Source organism: Petromyzon marinus, chromosome 59 (genome assembly GCF_048934315.1).
Source record: "Petromyzon marinus isolate PM22_M1 ecotype Great Lakes invasive population chromosome 59, UKy_Petmar_22M1.pri1.0, whole genome shotgun sequence".
Taxonomy (NCBI): domain Eukaryota; kingdom Metazoa; phylum Chordata; class Hyperoartia; order Petromyzontiformes; family Petromyzontidae; genus Petromyzon; species Petromyzon marinus.
Genome location: NC_133725.1, coordinates 2,762,181 through 2,784,157, shown reverse-complemented (window position 1 = coordinate 2,784,157; position 21,977 = coordinate 2,762,181). Strand labels below are relative to the sequence as shown.

Below are 21,977 nucleotides of genomic sequence, written 5' to 3'. Positions count from 1 at the left end.
TAAAGTCACGTAGGTATAAAATAAAATAAAATCTTCTTTGGTTCTTTCGGTAAAGTCAAGTAGAATGAGAATAAAATAATAATTTGATAAAATAAAATCAATTTATTTTATCAATTTCTTTTATTTTTTATTTTATCAATTTATTATTTTATTCTCATTCTACGTGACTTTACCGAAAGAACCAAAGAAGATGAATCCTTGCAGTCACGAAAGCTTTAAATCGACAAATAAAATAAAATATTTACATAAAATATTTTATATACATTTTTTATATAAAATATAGTATTTTATATAAAAAAATGATGTAAAATTAAATATTTTATATCAAATATTTCATATAAATAATTTATATTAAATAAAATATTTCCCTTATATACATTTTTTTAATGTTAAATAATTTATATTAAATATTAAATTTTTCTACCCACGTGACTTTACCGAAAGAACAAAAGAGTATGGATTCCTGCAGTCACGAAAGCTTCAAATCAAGAAAGAAGTAGTTTTGTTTTTGTTAGTTTTAGTACCGGTTAACGGTAATGCGCGGCGATAAAACGTGCGGCACAACCGGTGGTGGACGAACACCCCAATGCAGGATCCTAGATAATAAGTCTTTGGCCTTGGTGTGGCTTTCCTGGACAAACACATCAATATTATTATCACAATTATTACCACACCCCCTGGGGCCCTTCGAGGCCCCGAAGCAGATTCAGTCGTCTTCTTTGTGCATGCCAGTACAAAGCACGGTTTTGGTTTTGGTTCTGCCTCGTCCCGGCAAATAAATCGGTGGACAAACCCGCACCCCACCACCGCGAAGGGTTCCCCTCAAACCGGCTCGGACACGATAATAGCGCGGTTGGCTACGTACGGCCGCGAAAGAAGTTCGGCGTACATTAGCGCGTACGAGCATGGAAATAAAGAAAAGAAAACAGCCACCGCCACCGCCCGTAAACCGTGAGCGCTCAGCACTGGCTCGGCTCGGGAGTGATGTGCCTCACGACGACGATTAGAAAGATTTCGTTTTTCTCGAGCGACCATGGCGCGAAACGAATTTTTTGTTTGTTTTTGTTTAGCAAGGCAACCGGGGGGGGGGGGGAACGGCAAAACGGCAAGGGAAACATCACGGCGGCCGGCTCCACTTCGAGCCAACGGGGCACGGCAAACTCGCTTACGGCCGAGCCGACCGAGGGGGGCGGGAGGCCCCACAGCCTCACCTCCCGAGCCGCGGCCTCGTGGCTCGACGCGAAGGCTCGCGGTTCAAATCCAGGGGCCGCTCCCGGGGCCAGCACCGCGGTGGGCAAAACAGCCAGAATAATAATAGTACAGCACTCGGCGCTCGAGGTCCCCTCAATCCTTACGCAGGAGTATGCGTTTGGGTCCAGCGAAAGTGCTCTCCGGCAAAAACGAACCGCGCAAAAACGCCGCTGCCGATCTCGTCAGCCCGCAAAATGAAACCACCGCCACGCGTCACGCCGGTTCAATCCTCGCAGCGGCAGCGGCTTTTGGCTCCGCCATCGAGCCAAAGATCGTCGCCGCAGCGCGCGGTGCTTTCAGATGCGCTTCTGCGGCCGTCTGGAATGCTCTCCCTTTCCGATATTAGGAGGCCGCTTGTAGCCGCGCACTTTTAAATCGTCGTCTGTAATTGACAAAACTCGCTTGGTTTAGATCGGCTTTGTGCGTTTCGTTTGTTGTCCTAACCCCAACGCCTCCGATGAGCGCGGAGACGGCAACGTACGGCGCGAAAGAAGTCCAACGTACGAGCGCACGCGCACACACAACTTTGGCAAAAGTGTACCCGCAAATTTATTCGATTGGAAAAACTCCACAAAGCAATCATCCCCCCCTACCGGCAGCAGACTCATACCACCCCCCTCCTCCTCCTCCCAGGCCGCTATTGCGAGTGAGACTCTCGTCCCCGGTGTCTCTCTGTGGAGATCGGAGCCGGCTCGGCGGCACGAACTACGCAAACGTTGCACCCCCCGTCGACGACGCAACGCTCGCCGCGATGGGGGCCACCTTTGGAAAAACGGGGGTGGGGGGGGTTGGCGGATCGCGCAAGGACGGGGTTAAGGTGCGGCAAAGAGGGCGACGCTCGTGCGAGGCGGTACGGCGAGCAGACCGGCTCACCGCCACGGGTGGGAGTGCTCGGTGCACAATCGGAAGGTCGCGGAATCTAATCCCGTGCACGGTCATTCGTTCGGGAGGACGATTAAACAAGGAATAAGTGCAATGAGCGACCGACGCATATCCACGACGGCCAACAATCCACGCAAGCACGCTGAACTTTTTTCGCACCGTACGTGGCCATCCACGCTAATCGGAGGAGCTAAATTAACCGCCCACGTGCGACGGCAATGTTCTGTAGACGTTCACGTATGCCCGGCTCAGGTGCGACGTTGTCCAGCAAGACCCTCTCTTAACGAGCACCCCTGTTAACGACTAATCGCCGAACGACGGGACTCCGTAGAACCCCGTGTGTTCGCTTACCGACCATTCCCCCGTTAACGACCGGCTGTACTAAGTAAAGTAAATATTAATTGATGCACCGCTTAACCACGTTTCTTCTTAATATTATGTGTTTATAATGTTGTTCGTATCTTTACGTATTCATATCCACTGTTTAAATATCATGAAGCACGTTTTTATCGGGTGAAAAAGGGGGGTAACACCACCTTTCGATGCCATGGGAACGAATCAAGCCTTGAACGTGCATTTCCTAGACTCGCTTAACGACGTGCTTTTGTAGAATCGATTACCATCGTGAAGTAGGGTTCTGCTCTACTCCCGTCAACGGCGGTCACGATGGGGATAGACTGGCCCCCGCCTCGGTAACGTGGAACTTCCACTACGGGCTAAAGGCAGACATGCTGACTGCCCATAGACTCAACACTGCCCATAGACTCAACACTGCCCATAGACTCAACACTGCCCATAGACTCAACACTGCCCATAGACTCAACACTGCCCATAGACTCAACACCGCCCATAGACTCAACACCGACCATAGACTCAACACCGCACCTCCGATTAGCACGGTTGGCTACGTACGGTGCGAAAGAAGTTCAACATAAACATGCAGTGAGGGAAAAAAGTATTTGATCCCCTGCTGATTTTGTACGTTTGTCCACTGACAAAGAAATGATCGGTCTATAATTTTAATGGTAGGTTTTTATTTGAACAGTGAGAGACAGAATACAAACAACAAAATCCAGAAAAACGCATGTCAAAAATGTTATAAATTGATTTGCATTTTAATGAGGGAAATAAGTATTTGACCCCTCTGCAAAACATGACTTAGTACTTGGTGGCAAAACCCTTGTTGGCAATCACAGAGGTCAGACGTTTCTTGTAGTTGGCCACCAGGTTTGCACACATCTCAGGAGGGATTTTGTCCCACTCTTCTTTGCAGATCTTCTCCAAGTCACCAAGAAAATAATTGGTAACACACTACACCGTGAAGGACTGAAATCCTGCAGCGCCCGCAAGGTCCCCCTGCTCCAGAAAGCACATATACATGCCCGTCTGAAGTTTGCCAATGAACATCTGAATGTTTCAGAGGACAACTGGGTGATAGTGTTGTGGTCAGATGAAACCAAAATGGAGCTCTTTGGCACCAACTCAACTCGCCATGTTTGGAGGAGGAGGAATACTGCCTATGACCCCAAGAACACCATCTCCACCATCAAACATGGAGGTGGAAACATTATCCTTTGGGGGTGTTTTTCTGCTAATGGGACAGGACAACGTCACCGCATCAAAGGGACGATGGACGGGGCCATGTACCGTCAAATCTTGGGTGAGAACCTCCTTCCCTCAGCCAGGGCATTGAAAATGGGTCGTGGATGGGTATTCCAGCATGACAATGACCCAAAACACACGGCCAAGGGAACAAAGGAGTGGCTCAAGAAGAAGCACATTAAGGTCCTGGAGTGGCCTAGCCAGTCTCCAGACCTTAATCCCATAAAACATCTGTGGAGGGAGCTGAAGGTTCGAGTTGCTAAACGTCAGCCTCGAAACCTTAATGACTTGGAGAAGGGACAAAATCCCTCCTGAGATGTGTGCAAACCTGGTGGCCAACTACAAGAAACGTCTGACCTCTGTGATTGCCAACAAGGGTTTTGCCACCAAGTACTAAGTCATGTTTTGCAGAGGGGTCAAATACTTATTTCCCTCATTAAAATGCAAATCAATTTATAACATTTTTGACATGCGTTTTTCTGGATTTTGTTGTTGTTATTCTGTCTCTCACTATTCAAATACACCTACCATTAAAATTATAGACTGATCATTTCTTTGTCAGTGGGCAAACGTACAAAATCAGCAGGGGATCCAATACTTTTTTCCCTCACTGTACGTACAACACGCGGCAGGTCACCGTCACCACTTTAACCCGGTCTATTGGGTTTGCTCAATCTCCCGGTTGAATAAAGAATTACCGACTGACTTGATCGCTCCATCTCATTGGTTGGACGTCCTCTCAGAATTTAAGTTTGGAGACGCGGACTGGCTTTGCTTCCCTCCCCCTCCGTCCCCCCCACCGCCCTGTAGCTTTTAGAGTTCATAGTGCACAAGCTACGAGCCCGGCTGAGTTTAACGCTCAAATTAATAATAATACGCGGCGATTAAAAATACATATTGCTTGGAATATCGGAGTAACGATCGGTAAAGCAAACATACAACTTACAGAGAAGCAGATAATATCGACACATTTTTTTTGTCGTTTTATAAATTTTGTACACGTGTGCAATAGTTTGTTTTTCAGTTGCCCGTACGTCCTTTGGCTTTGTCGGTCCCTTCCTCCCTCCTTCCTCCAGCCAGCGAAACTTTTTTTCTTTCAAATACTGCACAGCATCTGATGTGAGAGTATGATAGCGTATCGGCCGGGATGGAGGGGGGGGTGGTGAGGGGAGAGGCTGCCACTCCTCTGTCGGGAGCTGGACCGGTACCGCCTGGATCTCTGTGGTATTCAGGTCAGGTGGACCGACTCTGGCTCCTGCCACCATGAGGGGTGGACAGTTCTCTACTTGGGGCAGGAGACTGCCAAACAACAGGGAGTGGCTCTTCTTCTGAACAAAAGAATGAAGGGGGCGTGGGAGCGTGGCAGTGAGGTGTGGGAAGCTGTAAGCCCCAGGCTACTTAGGGCTCACCTTCCCATCAACCAGAGGCGAGGAGTGGTGGTTACTTATGCCCCCACCAAAGACGAACATTCGTGGAGGGATGCAGGCAAGGCCGATGAGTCAGATGCCTTCTATGACCTCCTGTCACAGGTGCTGGCTAAAGTGGCTCCTCGGGATAGAGTTATCTTGTTGGGTGACTTCAATGCCTGAGTTGGTCACGATGCTTCCATCTGGTACAGATACAATGGGGAGGCTGATCAATGCCCGGGTGCGGTCAAGGGATGGCTCCCTATTGCTCAACCATGTTACGTATGTCGACGATCTGGTAATTGCAGCTCACTCAGAGGAGGAGTTGCAGGCGCTGCTGCTGAACCTGGAGCTTGCCACTTAGAGGTGGGGCCTTACCAACAGCCCCACCAAAACTAAGCACCTGCCTGGGTATTTTGTACCATCGGACACTCCACCCCCACAACTCCCAATCGGTGATTTGGCAGTTGTGGAGAAAGTAGAGTTTCCCATACCTGGGCAGTGTGCTCACGACTGGCTCCGGTTTGACAACAGAGGTCTCGCTCCGAATCAGTCGGGCGGAAATATCTTTTCATCGGTTGAGTAACGCTGTGTGGAAGCTACCTGGTCTGTCGCTCCGCACGAAGCTTCTGGTCTTCTCGGCCACAGTCATTCCCTCCCTTCTCTATGCTTGTAAAACGTGGACCCCCCTAATGGAACATCTTCGCCGGTTAGAAATATTTAGGCTGGCCTGCCTACGATCCATCCTGGGTTTAACCAAGCTGGATTGTGTGAGCTCACAAATCCTTGAAAGATCTGGACAAAGTCCCATCGGTGAGCTCCCCCGGCAGGCAAGGCTGCGTTGGCTGGGTCATGTAGCCCGCATGCCCAGCCACCGCATGCCGAAACAGCTTTTGTTTGGCCGGATCGAGGGGGCTAAACGGGCGCGGCACGGGCTAGAGAAGAGATGGAGTGATGTGGTACAGGAGGACGTGGAGCTGAGTGGACTTGCCGATGACTGGTACCAGCGGTGTCAAGATCGGCCTCTGTGGAGGAGGCTCGTGAAGGACGCTGCTGGGCAGTTGGAGGCAGTCGCCCTCCAACAACAACGGAGGGCGGAGGAGCGACGCTCACAACAATGAGCGGAGCGCGTTGTTGTTGTTGTTGGGAGGGGGGGGGATGGCGTGATGTCAGCGGTGACGCTGCTCAACGCCGGGGGGATGTGGATGACATCACCATCGCGAACGTCCGCGCGATGGTGACATCATCGTGCGGACGTCTGAGCGAAGGCAACGTCACCCTGTGCCCCACACCATCGCGATTAGGAACAGAGAGACAGGAGCAGACAAAGCAAGACATCTAGATGAGAAGGCAAGAGGAAGGTGGAGAGAGACAAGGCTCCGTAAAGGATCAAAAGTTTTGCTGGCTGGCTGGGAGCGACGGACGGTCACGTCCAAATAGGATTCGTACAATAAAAAAAAGCGACCGCGTTTCACACTCCGTACGGGCCCCGCTCCATACGTTCCGATCTCCGTACGTACCCACACTCCGTACGTTATCGCGGTTGTTCCGCCGGGGGGCGCTCAGAGCGAGTTTTCTGCTCGCTGCCGCGTGTCAGTTTGGCATGGAGTTTGACGTTTCGCCCCACGCATGGATAAATAAAAAAGAAAGCATTAAAAAAAGTAAGTGGCGTTGCTTTGCTGTAGAACTCCCAACAGAATGCGCGGAGGGAAACGAATAACACAGCGGCACAACCTCCCAGCAATACGTCGGAGAGCCGGGCTGCACAGCCGCGAAAACCCACGCCGGCAGGAGCATCCCCACCCCGCTCGCCCCCCCCCCCCCCCCGTTCCCGATGTAAGCTGCCAGGACGCGGAGCGAAACGTCGGACGTCGCGCCGAACGACACCAACGCGGCATGACGCCGACGCCCCGAGAGCCGGCGAGTCGCCCAGAGCTCCGCAAATTCGGCTTGCGGTGGGGCGGGCGGGGGCGCGGGGGGAGAGAAAGCTCCCGGCACGCGGAAGCGAAGCCACCGAACAACGCCGCGACGTGGCCGGCGACGAACCGGGGACGCACCGGCGTCGGGAGCGCCGCACTTTCAAAGCCCGTCACGAGTTCGCGCTCCGATCCACATCGTTCTCCAGCGCAACCTCCACCCGCGCCTCCTCCACCTCCTCCCCACCGCCGCCATCGGCCCTCCCGGCCGAGCCGCCGCCGCCGCCGCCGCCGTCGTCGTCGCCGCGCAGGGCCCTGCCGCCCTCGCCGCGCCCGTGGTTCTTCCGCACGTGCTGGTTGAGCGTCGCTTGGAAGGGGAAACACTTGCCGCAGAGCGTGCACGGGAAGGGCTTGTTGCCCGTGTGCGTGCGGATGTGGTACTCCAGCTGGTCCTTGCGCGTGTAGCGCTTGCCGCAGTGCCGGCAGGCGAACGGCGTGATGCCCATGTGCAGCCGCATGTGGCGGTCCAGGCTGCCCTTCTGGTTGAACGACTTGCCGCAGTAGAGGCACGTCAGCCGCGGGTTGTAGCGCATCCACCGCTCCTGGCCGGACGGCGGCGGCGTTGCCGCCGCCGCCGCCGCCGCCGCCGCCGATGACGACGTCGCGCCGCCGCCGGCGACCGACGCGGCGCCGCAGTCGTCGCCGATGCCTCCGCCGCCGGCCGCGCTCTGCAAGTAGTCGGCGTAGGCGGCGGCCGACGGGAGAGCTCCGTCCGAATGCGGCGAGAGATCGGCCGACGCCGGGTGCTGCTGCGGGGAGGTGCTGCGTGCGCGGATGACGCCGGCGGCGGCGGCGGCGGCGGCGGCGGCCAGCGAAGCCGGGGCCAGCGAGAACGCCCGCGGCACCAAGAGCCCCCGGCGGGCGAGGTCGGCGTGCTGAATAACCCGCGGCTGGCGCCGCCTGCGCGCCGCCGGCTTCTCGTCGCGGTCGCCGGCGTCGTCGTCCTCGCCTCCTCCTTCGCCGCCGCCGCCGCCGCCGCCGTCACCAACCCACGCCGCCATCACCACCTCGTCCTCCTCCTCCTCCTCCTCCTCGTTGTGCTCCTCCTCCTCCGCCGCACTGTTGTTGTAGTTCCCCTCCTCGTCGTCGTCGTCGTCGTTGTCGACGTCGTCGTCGTCGAGGTCGTTGCGGCGCATCTGCTCGTCCGGCGGCTCCGTCTTGATTTGGAGACGGACGCTCGTGGCCGACTTCCTGGGGCGGCGGCTTGGCAACAGCACCAGCTGCTGCTGCTGCTGCTGCTGGTGATGCTGCTGCTGCTGCTGCTGGTGATGATGGTACCGATGGCGTTGCTGCTGCTGCTGCTGATGCTGATGGCGCGAAACCGCCGGAGGGAAAGTGACGTCCTCCGGCGACGACCCCTGCACGAACCCGTCGGTCCAGCCCAGCTCGGTCCAACTGGAAGCCTCGCTCCCTCCGCAGCTTGCGCCGCCACCGCCGGCCGCCGGCTCGTCCTCGCGATTGCCGTACGAGCCGGGGACGTGGGCCGGCGGCGTGGAGGGGAGGAGAGGCCGATCGCACGATGACGACCGCGGAGGAGGGGGAGGCGGGGGGGGAGGAGGAGCAGGAGCAGGAGCAGGAGGCGAAGGCTCGCGGAGGCCCGGAGAGTCGTGGGAGGAGTCGGTGAGGTGGGACGTGGGACTGAGCATCCCGGCCAGCAGCTGCACGCAGCTGGGGTGACGGAACACACGAACGCAAACAAAGGTAAAACAAATTTTCCCCCAATATAGCCTTAACAGAACCTGTATACCAGGCGAGGCAGTTAACATCTCCTAGCCACCGTGGCGCCCCAATAATGTAGAGGATCGCTGTAGAATTCAAGGCAATGATAATTCAGTGCTGAACTGTAACACCGCCGCACCACCAGGCATTCATTTTAGGCTAAATCGACCCAGGGGAAGGTCTGGCATCTGGTATTGGTCGGCAGCGCGGATTGAACTCCCCACAAATAATAAAGATAAAGATCCCCCGTATAGCCTTAACACAATGTTGGGGCAAGTGCTGTTAGCGAGTAGCAGCGCCTATGAAGGCCGGCACGACACACAAAGGGGTGGGTGGCCAGCAACCACGCACGGCCCCGTGTCTCCCTAGTAGCGATGTTTACACACCGCACCAGGTACTCATTTGAGGCCGAGTCGACCTAGGGGAGGCCCAGGACCGGTTCAGATAATTGTCACCGGTGTTGGCCGTGAGCAGGAATTGAACTCGGGTCCGCCGGGTTTGTAGCACAGACCACGACACTACCGCTCCCCCATACGTACACACAGGCACATAACCAGACAGTACACTTGCACAACCGCCAGTCGCCACTAAGTGGCGGTGGCGTCACCAGGGCGCCTGTGCCAGGCTACGTGCACTTTAAGGCCACTTGAAGTGTTGAAGGCTCTAGCTGCTGGCAGAAGGTAAATGGACAGACCCAGCAGGTGCCATGGGTTGACCGACTGAGATCACTGGCAGATGCACCACCTGCGCCCACTCGCTGTGTTTTGGCGACCTTGCCATAAACGATGGCTCAACAAAGAGGCTTATCACGCGAAAATGTATCGCAACCAAATACTCTGAACGCGTGATTTTGATTCTAACACGTGGAGGGAAAAAATGGAGGACTTTGTGGAAAAATCCACGCGACCACGGGGAGAGAGAGAGCAAGCACGCAAATTCCAAATATACAGCAGGCGTCAGGGTTGGGATTGAACCCACGACCTTCTGTATACCAGACGAGGCAGTTCACATCTCCTAGCCACCATGATGATCAGAGAAACTCCAAATAAACAGCAGGCGTCAGGGTCAGGATTGAACCGACAACCTCCTGTACACCAGGCGAGGGCGTTAACATCTCCTCGCGACTGCGGCGCCCCCGCTCTCTCTCTCCCTCATTCCTCCCTCTCCTCTCTCCCACGCCCTCCCTCTCTTCCATCCCTCCCAATCGCCGTTTCTCTCCTTTACTCTCACTCCCATCTCCCATCTCACCCCCCCCCCTCCGCACCTTCCGCCCCCCATCTCACCGGTCGATGACGGGCTGCAGCTGGAGGAAGCTGGCCGCGGTGAGGAAGGCGAGGATCTCCCTGCGCGTCAGCACCAGCCTGCCCGTGTAGCAGAACGCCAGCAACTGGGCGAACACCCGCGGGCTGCGAACGACGCCGACGTGCAGCGCGCTCAGCCCCTGCAGCCCGGCGTGGTCGCGGAAATAGGGGCAGCTTGCGGCCAGCACGGCCTGGGAGGGGGGGCAGGGCGGGTTTGGGGCGGCGGTGGAGAGTTGCGGGGGGTGGTGGAGGGGGATAGGGCGTTAGGGGATTGATGGGGATCGAGTCAGGGGTAGGGTTAGGAGGTAGGGGATAAGAGTTAGGGGTGTGTGAGAGCCAGGGATATGGTTAAGGTTGGGGTTAACCACACTCGGATGCATACCGGTACACCCGTACGGTGCATCCCGTATTCTTGTACAGGGAACTTGAGTGTTCAGGTCCATACGGCGTACAGCCCAAACTGGGTGGTGGTGGTCGCAACCCGCGACCACCACCACCCAGTTTGGGGTTAGAGTGAGGTTTAGGGGTAGAGTGAGGTTTAGGGGTAGAGTGAGGTTTAGGGTTAGAGTAAAGTTTAGGGGTAGAGTGAGGTTTAGGGGTAGAGTGAGGTTTAGGGGTAGAGTGAGGTTTAGGGATAGAGTGAGGTTTAGGGGTAGAGTGAGGTTTAGGGTTAGAGTAAAGTTTAGGGGTAGAGTGAGGTTTAGGGTTAGAGTGAGGTTTAGGGGTAGAGTGAGGTTTAGGGGTAGAGTGAGGTTTAGGGTTAGAGTGAGGTTTAGGGTAGAGTGAGGTTTAGGGTTAGAGTGATGTTTAGGGTTAAAGTGAGGTTTAGGGGTAGAGTGAGGTTTAGGGTAGAGTGAGGTTTAGGGGTAGAGTGAGGTTTAGGGTTAGAGTGAGGTTTATGGTTAGTGTGAGGTTTAGGGTTAGAGTAAAGTTTAGGGGCAGAGTGAGGTTTAGGGTTAGAGTGAGGTTTAGGGTTAGAGTGAGGTTTAAGGGTAGAGTGAGGTTTAGGGGTAGAGTGAGGTGTAGGGGTAGAGTGAGGTTTAGGGGTAGAGTGAGGTTTAGGGTTAGAGTAATGTTTAGGGGTAGAGTGAGGTTTAGGGGTAGAGTGAGGTTTAGGGGTAGAGTGAGGTTTAGGGGTAGAGTAATGTTTAGGGGTAGAGTAATGTTTAGGGGTAGAGTGAGGTTTAGGAGTAGAGTATGTTTAGGTGTGAGGTGTGGTTGTGGTGGGTAGAGTGAGATTTTGGGTAGAGTAAGGTTGGGGTAGGTGAGGTAGGGGTAGGTGGGTGGGGTTGTGTGGTTTGGGGTGAGTGAGGTTTAGGGGGTAGAGGGAGGTTTAGGGTAGAGTGAGGTTTAGGGGTAGAGTGAGGTTGTGGGTGTGTGGGTGTGGTGGGGGTTGGGGTGGAGGTTTAGGGGTAGAGTGAGGTTTAGGGGGTTAAGTGTGGGTTTAGGGAGGTTTAGGGGTAGAGTGAGGTTTAGGGGTAGAGTGAGGTTTAGGGGTAGAGTGAGGTTTAGGGTTAGAGTGAGGTTTAGGGTTAGAGTGAGGTTTAGGGTTAGAGTGAGGTTTAGGGGTAGAGTGAGGTTTAGGGTTAGAGTGAGGTTTAGGGGTAGAGTGAAGTTTAGGGTTACAGTGAGGTTTAAGGTTAGAGTGAGGTTTAGGGTTAGAGTGAGGTTTAGGGTTAGAGTGAGGTTTAGGGGTAGAGTGAGGTTTAGGGGAAGAGTGAGGTTTAGGGTAGAGTGAGGTTTAGGGTTACAGTGAGGTTTAGGGGTAGAGTGAGGTTTAGGGGTAGAGTGAGGTTTAGGGTTAGAGTGAGGTTTAGGGTTACAGTGAGGTTTAGGGGTAGAGTGAGGTTTAGGGTTAGAGTGAGGTTTAGGGTTAGAGTGAGGTTTAGGGGTAGAGTGAGGTTTAGGGGTAGAGTGAGGTTTAGGGTTGGAATGAGGTTTAGGGGTAGAGTGAGGTTTAGGGGTAGAGTGAGGTTTAGGGGTAGAGTGAGGTTTAGGGGAAGAGTGAGGTTTAGGGGTAGAGTGAGGTTAAGGGGTAGAGTGAGGTTTAGGGGTAGAGTGAGGTTTAGGGGTAGAGTGAGGTTTAGGGGTAGAGTGAGGTTTAGGGGTAGAGTGAGGTTTAGGGTTAGAGTGAGGTTTAGGGGTAGAGTGAGGTTTAGGGTTAGAGTGAGGTTTAGGGTTACAGTGAGGTTTAGGGGTAAAGTGAGGTTTAGGGTAGAGTGAGGTTTAGGGTTACAGTGAGGTTTAGGGTTAGAGTGAGGTTTAGGGGTAGAGTGAGGTTTAGGGGTAGAGTGAGGTTTAGGGGTAGAGTGAGGTTTAGGGGTAGAGTGAGGTTTAGGGGTAGAGTGAGGTTTAGGGGTAGAGTGAGGTTTAGGGGTAGAGTGAGGTTTAGGGTTAGAGTGAGGTTTAGGGTTTAGAGTGAGGTTTAGGGTTAGAGTGAGGTTTAGGGGTAGAGTGAGGTTTAGGGGTAGAGTGAGGTTTAGGGTTAGAGTGAGGTTTAGGGGTAGAGTGAAGTTTAGGGTTACAGTGAGGTTTAAGGTTAGAGTGAGGTTTAGGGTTAGAGTGAGGTTTAGGGTTACAGTGAGGTTTAGGGGTAGAGTGAGGTTTATGGTAGAGTGAGGTTTAGGGTTACAGTGAGGTTTAGGGGTAGAGTGAGGTTTAGGGTAGAGTGAGGTTTAGGGGTAGAGTGAGGTTTAGGGTTAGAGTGAGGTTTAGGGTTACAGTGAGGTTTAGGGGTAGAGTGAGGTTTAGGGTTAGAGTGAGGTTTAGGGTTAGAGTGAGGTTTAGGGGTAGAGTGAGGTTTAGGGGTAGAGTGAGGTTTAGGGTTGGAATGAGGTTTAGGGGTAGAGTGAGGTTTAGGGGTAGAGTGAGGTTTAGGGTTACAGTGAGGTTTAGGGGTAGAGTGAGGTTTAGGGGTAGAGTGAGGTTTAGGGGTAGAGTGAGGTTTAGGGTTAGAGTGAGGTTTAGGGTAGAGTGAGGTTTAGGGTAGAGTGAGGTTTAGGGGTAGAGTGAGGTTTAGGGTTAGAGTGAGGTTTAGGGTTACAGTGAGGTTTAGGGGTAGAGTGAGGTTTAGGGTAGAGTGAGGTTTAGGGGTAGAGTGAGGTTTAGGGTTAGAGTGAGGTTTAGGGTTACAGTGAGGTTTAGGGGTAGAGTGAGGTTTAGGGTTAGAGTGAGGTTTAGGGTTAGAGTGAGGTTTAGGGGTAGAGTGAGGTTTAGGGGTAGAGTGAGGTTTAGGGTTGGAATGAGGTTTAGGGGTAGAGTGAGGTTTAGGGGTAGAGTGAGGTTTAGGGGTAGAGTGAGGTTTAGGGGAAGAGTGAGGTTTAGGGGTAGAGTGAGGTTAAGGGGTAGAGTGAGGTTTAGGGGTAGAGTGAGGTTTAGGGGTAGAGTGAGGTTTAGGGGTAGAGTGAGGTTTAGGGGTAGAGTGAGGTTTAGGGGTAGAGTGAGGTTTAGGGGTAGAGTGTGGTTTAGGGTTAGAGTGAGGTTTAGGGTTACAGTGAGGTTTAGGGGTAGAGTGAGGTTTAGGGGTAGAGTGAGGTTTAGGGGTAGAGTGAGGTTTAGGGTTAGAGTGAGGTTTAGGGTTAGAGTGAGGCTTAGGGGTAGAGTAAGGTTTAGGGGTAGAGTGAGGTTTAGGGTTACAGTGAGGTTTAGAGTGAGGTTTAGGGGTAGAGTGAGGTTTAGGGGTAGAGTGAGGTTTAGGGTTACAGTGAGGTTTAGGGTTACAGTGAGGTTTAGGGTTACAGTGAGGTTTAGGGTTAGAGTGAGGTTTAGGGTTAGAGTGAGGTTTAGGGGTAGAGTAAGGTTTAGGGTTAGAGTGAGGTTTAGGGTAGAGTGAGGTTTATGGGTAGAGTGAGGTTTAGGGTAGAGTGAGGTTTAGGGTTAGAGTAAAGTTTAGGGTTAGAGTGAAGTTTAGGGTTACAGTGAGGTTTAGGGGTAGAGTGAGGTTTAGGGTTAGAGTGAGGTTTAGGGGTAGAGTGAGGTTTAGGGTAGAGTGAGGTTTAAGGGTAGAGTGAGGTTTAGGGTAGAGTGAGGTTTAGGGTTACAGTGAGGTTTAGGGGTAGAGTGAGGTTTAGGAGTAGAGTGAGGTTTAGGGGTACAGTGAGGTTTAGGGTTACAGTGAGGTTTAGGGGTAGAGTGAGGTTTAGGGGTAGAGTGAGGTTTAGGGGTAGAGTGAGGTTTAGGGTTAGAGTGAGGTTTAGGGGTTACCAGTGAGGTTTAGGGGTAGAGTGAGGTTTAGGGTTAGAGTGAGGTTTAGGGTTAGAGTGAGGTTTAGGGGTAGAGTGAGGTTTAGGGGTAGAGTGAGGTTTAGGGTTGGAATGAGGTTTAGGGGTAGAGTGAGGTTTAGGGGTAGAGTGAGGTTTAGGGGTAGAGTGAGGTTTAGGGGAAGAGTGAGGTTTAGGGGTAGAGTGAGGTTAAGGGGTAGAGTGAGGTTTAGGGGTAGAGTGAGGTTTAGGGGTAGAGTGAGGTTTAGGGGTAGAGTGAGGTTTAGGGGTAGAGTGAGGTTTAGGGTTAGAGTGAGGTTTAGGGGTAGAGTGAGGTTTAGGGTTAGAGTGAGGTTTAGGGTTACAGTGAGGTTTAGGGGTAAAGTGAGGTTTAAGGTAGAGTGAGGTTTAGGGTTACAGTGAGGTTTAGGGTTAGAGTGAGGTTTAGGGGTAGAGTGAGGTTTAGGGGTAGAGTGAGGTTTAGGGGTAGAGTGAGGTTTAGGGGTAGAGTGAGGTTTAGGGGTAGAGTGAGGTTTAGGGGTAGAGTGAGGTTTAGGGGTAGAGTGAGGTTTAGGGTTAGAGTGAGGTTTAGGGTTAGAGTGAGGTTTAGGGTTAGAGTGAGGTTTAGGGGTAGAGTGAGGTTTAGGGGTAGAGTGAGGTTTAGGGTTAGAGTGAGGTTTAGGGGTAGAGTGAAGTTTAGGGTTACAGTGAGGTTTAAGGTTAGAGTGAGGTTTAGGGTTAGAGTGAGGTTTAGGGTTACAGTGAGGTTTAGGGGTAGAGTGAGGTTTATGGTAGAGTGAGGTTTAGGGTTACAGTGAGGTTTAGGGGTAGAGTGAGGTTTAGGGTAGAGTGAGGTTTAGGGGTAGAGTGAGGTTTAGGGTTAGAGTGAGGTTTAGGGTTACAGTGAGGTTTAGGGGTAGAGTGAGGTTTAGGGTTAGAGTGAGGTTTAGGGTTAGAGTGAGGTTTAGGGGTAGAGTGAGGTTTAGGGGTAGAGTGAGGTTTAGGGTTGGAATGAGGTTTAGGGGTAGAGTGAGGTTTAGGGGTAGAGTGAGGTTTAGGGTTACAGTGAGGTTTAGGGGTAGAGTGAGGTTTAGGGGTAGAGTGAGGTTTAGGGGTAGAGTGAGGTTTAGGGTTAGAGTGAGGTTTAGGGTAGAGTGAGGTTTAGGGTAGAGTGAGGTTTAGGGGTAGAGTGAGGTTTAGGGTTAGAGTGAGGTTTAGGGTTACAGTGAGGTTTAGGGGTAGAGTGAGGTTTAGGGTAGAGTGAGGTTTAGGGGTAGAGTGAGGTTTAGGGTTAGAGTGAGGTTTAGGGTTACAGTGAGGTTTAGGGGTAGAGTGAGGTTTAGGGTTAGAGTGAGGTTTAGGGTTAGAGTGAGGTTTAGGGGTAGAGTGAGGTTTAGGGGTAGAGTGAGGTTTAGGGTTGGAATGAGGTTTAGGGGTAGAGTGAGGTTTAGGGGTAGAGTGAGGTTTAGGGGTAGAGTGAGGTTTAGGGGAAGAGTGAGGTTTAGGGGTAGAGTGAGGTTAAGGGGTAGAGTGAGGTTTAGGGGTAGAGTGAGGTTTAGGGGTAGAGTGAGGTTTAGGGGTAGAGTGAGGTTTAGGGGTAGAGTGAGGTTTAGGGGTAGAGTGAGGTTTAGGGGTAGAGTGTGGTTTAGGGTTAGAGTGAGGTTTAGGGTTACAGTGAGGTTTAGGGGTAGAGTGAGGTTTAGGGTAGAGTGAGGTTTAGGGGTAGAGTGAGGTTTAGGGTTAGAGTGAGGTTTAGGGTTAGAGTGAGGCTTAGGGGTAGAGTAAGGTTTAGGGGTTAGAGTGAGGTTTAGGGTTACAGTGAGGTTTAGAGTGAGGTTTAGGGGTAGAGTGAGGTTTAGGGGTAGAGTGAGGTTTAGGGTTACAGTGAGGTTTAGGGTTACAGTGAGGTTTAGGGTTACAGTGAGGTTTAGGGTTAGAGTGAGGTTTAGGTTAGAGTGAGGTTTAGGGGTAGAGTAAGGTTTAGGGTTAGAGTGAGGTTTAGGGTAGAGTGAGGTTTATGGGTAGAGTGAGGTTTAGGGTAGAGTGAGGTTTAGGGTTAGAGTAAAGTTTAGGGTTAGAGTGAAGTTTAGGGTTACAGTGAGGTTTAGGGGTAGAGTGAGGTTTAGGGTTAGAGTGAGGTTTAGGGGTAGAGTGAGGTTTAGGGGTAGAGTGAGGTTTAAGGGTAGAGTGAGGTTTAGGGTAGAGTGAGGTTTAGGGTTACAGTGAGGTTTAGGGGTAGAGTGAGGTTTAGGAGTAGAGTGAGGTTTAGGGGTACAGTGAGGTTTAGGGTTACAGTGAGGTTTAGGGGTAGAGTGAGGTTTAGGGGTAGAGTGAGGTTTAGGGGTAGAGTGAGGTTTAGGTTAGAGTAATGTTTAGGGGTAGAGTGAGGTTTAGGGTAGAGTGAGGTTTAGGGGTAGAGTGAGGTTTAGGGGTAGAGTAATGTTTAGGGGTAGAGTAATGTTTAGGGGTAGAGTGAGGTTTAGGAGTAGAGTAATGTTTAGGGTTAGAGTGAGGTTTAGGGTTAGAGTGAGGTGTAGGGGTAGAGTGAGATTTAGGGGTAGAGTGAGGTTTAGGGGTAGAGTGAGGTTAAGGGGTAGAGTGAGGTTTAGGGGTAGAGTGAGGTTTAGGGGTAGAGTGAGGTTTAGGGGTAGAGTGAGGTTTAGGGTTAGAGTGAGGTTTAGGGGTAGAGTGAGGTTTAGGGGTAGAGTGAGGTTTAGGGGTAGAGTGAGGTTTAGGGTTAGAGTGAGGTTTAGGGGTAGAGTGAGGTTTAGGGGTAGAGTGAGGTTTAGGGGTAGAGTGAGGTTTAGGGGTAGAGTGAGGTTTAGGGTTAGAGTGAGGTTTAGGGGTAGAGTGAGGTTTAGGGGTAGAGTGAGGTTTAGGGTTAGAGTGAGGTTTAGGGTTAGAGTGAGGTTTAGGGTTAGAGTGAGGTTTAGGGTAGAGTGAGGTTTAGGGTTAGAGTGAGGTTTAGGGGTAGAGTGAAGTTTAGGGTTACAGTGAGGTTTAAGGTTAGAGTGAGGTTTAGGGTTAGAGTGAGGTTTAGGGTTAGAGTGAGGTTTAGGGTAGAGTGAGTTTAGGGGAAGAGTGAGGTTTAGGGTAGAGTGAGGTTTAGGGTTACAGTGAGGTTTAGGGGTAGAGTGAGGTTTAGGGGTAGAGTGAGGTTTAGGGTTAGAGTGAGGTTTAGGGTTACAGTGAGGTTTAGGGGTAGAGTGAGGTTTAGGGTTAGAGTGAGGTTTAGGGTTAGAGTGAGGTTTAGGGGTAGAGTGAGGTTTAGGGGTAGAGTGAGGTTTAGGGTTGGAATGAGGTTTAGGGGTAGAGTGAGGTTTAGGGGTAGAGTGAGGTTTAGGGGTAGAGTGAGGTTTAGGGGAAGAGTGAGGTTTAGGGGTAGAGTGAGGTTAAGGGGTAGAGTGAGGTTTAGGGGTAGAGTGAGGTTTAGGGGTAGAGTGAGGTTTAGGGGTAGAGTGAGGTTTAGGGGTAGAGTGAGGTTTAGGGTTAGAGTGAGGTTTAGGGGTAGAGTGAGGTTTAGGGTTAGAGTGAGGTTTAGGGTTACAGTGAGGTTTAGGGGTAAAGTGAGGTTTAGGGTAGAGTGAGGTTTAGGGTTACAGTGAGGTTTAGGGTTAGAGTGAGGTTTAGGGGTAGAGTGAGGTTTAGGGGTAGAGTGAGGTTTAGGGGTAGAGTGAGGTTTAGGGGTAGAGTGAGGTTTAGGGGTAGAGTGAGGTTTAGGGGTAGAGTGAGGTTTAGGGGTAGAGTGAGGTTTAGGGTTAGAGTGAGGTTTAGGGTTAGAGTGAGGTTTAGGGTTAGAGTGAGGTTTAGGGGTAGAGTGAGGTTTAGGGGTAGAGTGAGGTTTAGGGTTAGAGTGAGGTTTAGGGGTAGAGTGAAGTTTAGGGTTACAGTGAGGTTTAAGGTTAGAGTGAGGTTTAGGGTTAGAGTGAGGTTTAGGGTTACAGTGAGGTTTAGGGGTAGAGTGAGGTTTATGGTAGAGTGAGGTTTAGGGTTACAGTGAGGTTTAGGGGTAGAGTGAGGTTTAGGGTAGAGTGAGGTTTAGGGGTAGAGTGAGGTTTAGGGTTAGAGTGAGGTTTAGGTTACAGTGAGGTTTAGGGGTAGAGTGAGGTTTAGGGTTAGAGTGAGGTTTAGGGTTAGAGTGAGGTTTAGGGGTAGAGTGAGGTTTAGGGGTAGAGTGAGGTTTAGGGTTGGAATGAGGTTTAGGGGTAGAGTGAGGTTTAGGGGTAGAGTGAGGTTTAGGGTTACAGTGAGGTTTAGGGGTAGAGTGAGGTTTAGGGGTAGAGTGAGGTTTAGGGGTAGAGTGAGGTTTAGGGTTAGAGTGAGGTTTAGGGGTAGAGTGAGGTTTAGGGTAGAGTGAGGTTTAGGGGTAGAGTGAGGTTTAGGGGTAGAGTGAGGTTTAGGGTTACAGTGAGGTTTAGGGGTAGAGTGAGGTTTAGGGTAGAGTGAGGTTTAGGGGTAGAGTGAGGTTTAGGGTTAGAGTGAGGTTTAGGGTTACAGTGAGGTTTAGGGGTAGAGTGAGGTTTAGGGTTAGAGTGAGGTTTAGGGTTAGAGTGAGGTTTAGGGGTAGAGTGAGGTTTAGGGGTAGAGTGAGGTTTAGGGTTGGAATGAGGTTTAGGGTAGAGTGAGGTTTAGGGGTAGAGTGAGGTTTAGGGGTAGAGTGAGGTTTAGGGGAAGAGTGAGGTTTAGGGGTAGAGTGAGGTTAAGGGGTAGAGTGAGGTTTAGGGGTAGAGTGAGGTTTAGGGGTAGAGTGAGGTTTAGGGGTAGAGTGAGGTTTAGGGGTAGAGTGAGGTTTAGGGGTAGAGTGAGGTTTAGGGGTAGAGTGTGGTTTAGGGTTAGAGTGAGGTTTAGGGTTACAGTGAGGTTTAGGGGTAGAGTGAGGTTTAGGGGTAGAGTGAGGTTTAGGGGTAGAGTGAGGTTTAGGGTTAGAGTGAGGTTTAGGGTTAGAGTGAGGCTTAGGGGTAGAGTAAGGTTTAGGGGTAGAGTGAGGTTTAGGGTTACAGTGAGGTTTAGAGTGAGGTTTAGGGGTAGAGTGAGGTTTAGGGGTAGAGTGAGGTTTAGGGTTACAGTGAGGTTTAGGGTTACAGTGAGGTTTAGGGTTACAGTGAGGTTTAGGGTTAGAGTGAGGTTTAGGGTTAGAGTGAGGTTTAGGGGTAGAGTAAGGTTTAGGGTTAGAGTGAGGTTTAGGGTAGAGTGAGGTTTATGGGTAGAGTGAGGTTTAGGGTAGAGTGAGGTTTAGGGTTAGAGTAAAGTTTAGGGTTAGAGTGAAGTTTAGGGTTACAGTGAGGTTTAGGGGTAGAGTGAGGTTTAGGGTTAGAGTGAGGTTTAGGGGTAGAGTGAGGTTTAGGGGTAGAGTGAGGTTTAAGGGTAGAGTGAGGTTTAGGGTAGAGTGAGGTTTAGGGTTACAGTGAGGTTTAGGGGTAGAGTGAGGTTTAGGAGTAGAGTGAGGTTTAGGGGTACAGTGAGGTTTAGGGTTACAGTGAGGTTTAGGGGTAGAGTGAGGGGAGGGTTTAGGGGTAGAGTGAGGTTTAGGGGTAGAGTGAGGTTTAGGGTTAGAGTAATGTTTAGGGGTAGAGTGAGGTTTAGGGGTAGAGTGAGGTTTAGGGGTAGAGTGAGGTTTAGGGGTAGAGTAATGTTTAGGGGTAGAGTAATGTTTAGGGGTAGAGTGAGGTTTAGGAGTAGAGTAATGTTTAGGGTTAGAGTGAGGTTTAGGGTTAGAGTGAGGTGTAGGGGTAGAGTGAGATTTAGGGGTAGAGTGAGGTTTAGGGGTAGAGTGAGGTTAAGGGGTAGAGTGAGGTTTAGGGGTAGAGTGAGGTTTAGGGGTAGAGTGAGGTTTAGGGGTAGAGTGAGGTTTAGGGTTAGAGTGAGGTTTAGGGGTAGAGTGAGGTTTAGGGGTAGAGTGAGGTTTAGGGGTAGAGTGAGGTTTAGGGGTAGAGTGAGGTTTAGGGGTAGAGTGAGGTTTAGGGGTAGAGTGAGGTTTAGGGTTAGAGTGAGGTTTAGGGTTAGAGTGAGGTTTAGGGTTAGAGTGAGGTTTAGGGGTAGAGTGAGGTTTAGGGGTAGAGTGAGGTTTAGGGGTAGAGTGAGGTTTAGGGTTAGAGTGAGGTTTAGGGTAGAGTGAAGTTTAGGGTTACAGTGAGGTTTAAGGTTAGAGTGAGGTTTAGGGTTAGAGTGAGGTTTAGGGTTACAGTGAGGTTTAGGGGTAGAGTGAGGTTTAGGGTAGAGTGAGGTTTAGGGTTACAGTGAGGTTTAGGGTTTAGGGTAGAGTGAGGTTTAGGGTAGTGAGGTTTAGGGTAGAGTGAGGTTTAGGGGTAGAGTGAGGTTTAGGGGTTAGAGTGAGGTTTAGGGTTCAGTGAGGTTTAGGGGTAGAGTGAGGTTTAGGGTTAGAGTGAGGTTTAGGGTTAGAGTGAGGTTTAGGGGTAGAGTGAGGTTTAGGGGTAGAGTGAGGTTTAGGGTTGGAGTGAGGTTTAGGGGTAGAGTGAGGTTTAGGGGTAGAGTGAGGTTTAGGGGTAGAGTGAGGTTTAGGGGAAGAGTGAGGTTTAGGGGTAGAGTGAGGTTAAGGGGTAGAGTGAGGTTTAGGGGTAGAGTGAGGTTTAGGGGTAGAGTGAGGTTTAGGGGTAGAGTGAGGTTTAGGGGTAGAGTGAGGTTTAGGGTTACAGTGAGGTTTAGGGGTAGAGTGAGGTTTAGGGTAGAGTGAGGTTTAGGGTTACAGTGAGGTTTAGGGGTAAAGTGAGGTTTAGGGGTAGAGTGAGGTTTAGGGGTACAGTGAGGTTTAGAGGTTACAGTGAGGTTTAGGGGTAGAGTGAGGTTTAGGGGTAGAGTGTGGTTTAGGGTTAGAGTGAGGTTTAGGGTTACAGTGAGGTTTAGGGGTAGAGTGAGGTTTAGGGGTAGAGTGAGGTTTAGGGAGTAGAGTGAGGTTTAGGGGTAGAGTGAGGTTTAGGGTTAGAGTGAGGCTTAGGGGTAGAGTAAGGTTTAGGGGTAGAGTGAGGTTTAGGGTTACAGTGAGGTTTAGAGTGAGGTTTAGGGGTAGAGTGAGGTTTAGGGGTAGAGTGAGGTTTAGGGTTACAGTGAGGTTTAGGGTTACAGTGAGGTTTAGGGTTACAGTGAGGTTTAGGGGTTACAGTGAGGTTTAGGGTTAGAGTGAGGTTTAGGGTTAGAGTGAGTTTAGGGGTAGAGTAAGGTTTAGGGTTAGAGTGAGGTTTAGGGGTAGAGTGAGGTTTATGGGTAGAGTGAGGTTTAGGGGTAGAGTGAGGTTTAGGGTTAGAGTAAGGTTTAGGGTTAGAGTGAAGTTTAGGGTACAGTGAGGTTTAGGGGTAGAGTGAGGTTTAGGGTAGAGTGAGGTTTAGGGGTAGAGTGAGGTTTAGGGGGTACAGTGGTGGTTTGAGGGTTGAGGGAGAAAGGTTTAGGGGTACAGTGAGGTGTGAGGGTTACAGTGAGGTTGAGGGGTGAGGAGGTTAGGGGTAGAGTGAGGTTTAGGGGTACAGTGAGGTTAGGTAGAGTGAGGTTAGGGGTAGAGGTGAGGTTAGGGGTAGAGTGAGGTTTAGAGGGTTAGAGTGAGGATACTCGTGCAGGTAGAGTAAAGTTTGCAGGGGCTAGATGAAGGTTTACGGGGGGGGGTTAGCAGCTGAGCGTTACCGTTCCGGTGTA

At 51.2% G+C, this 21,977-nt stretch overlaps 2 protein-coding genes across 2 annotated transcripts in view; both read right to left on the bottom strand.

Moving 5' to 3' along the window:
- LOC116955291 (ras-specific guanine nucleotide-releasing factor RalGPS2) overlaps nt 1-21,977 on the bottom strand; it is a 210,592-nt gene that overhangs the window by 85,141 nt on the left and 103,474 nt on the right. The window lies entirely within an intron of this gene.
- Nucleotides 1,777-10,540, bottom strand: LOC142905808 (uncharacterized). The gene is made up of 3 exons (XM_076052939.1): nt 10,520-10,540; nt 10,120-10,328; nt 1,777-8,785 (listed from the first exon to the last, which is right to left on the bottom strand). Exons 1-3 carry the CDS (start codon nt 10,538-10,540, stop codon nt 7,231-7,233), a joined length of 1,785 nt encoding a protein of 594 aa, XP_075909054.1. The 3' UTR covers nt 1,777-7,230.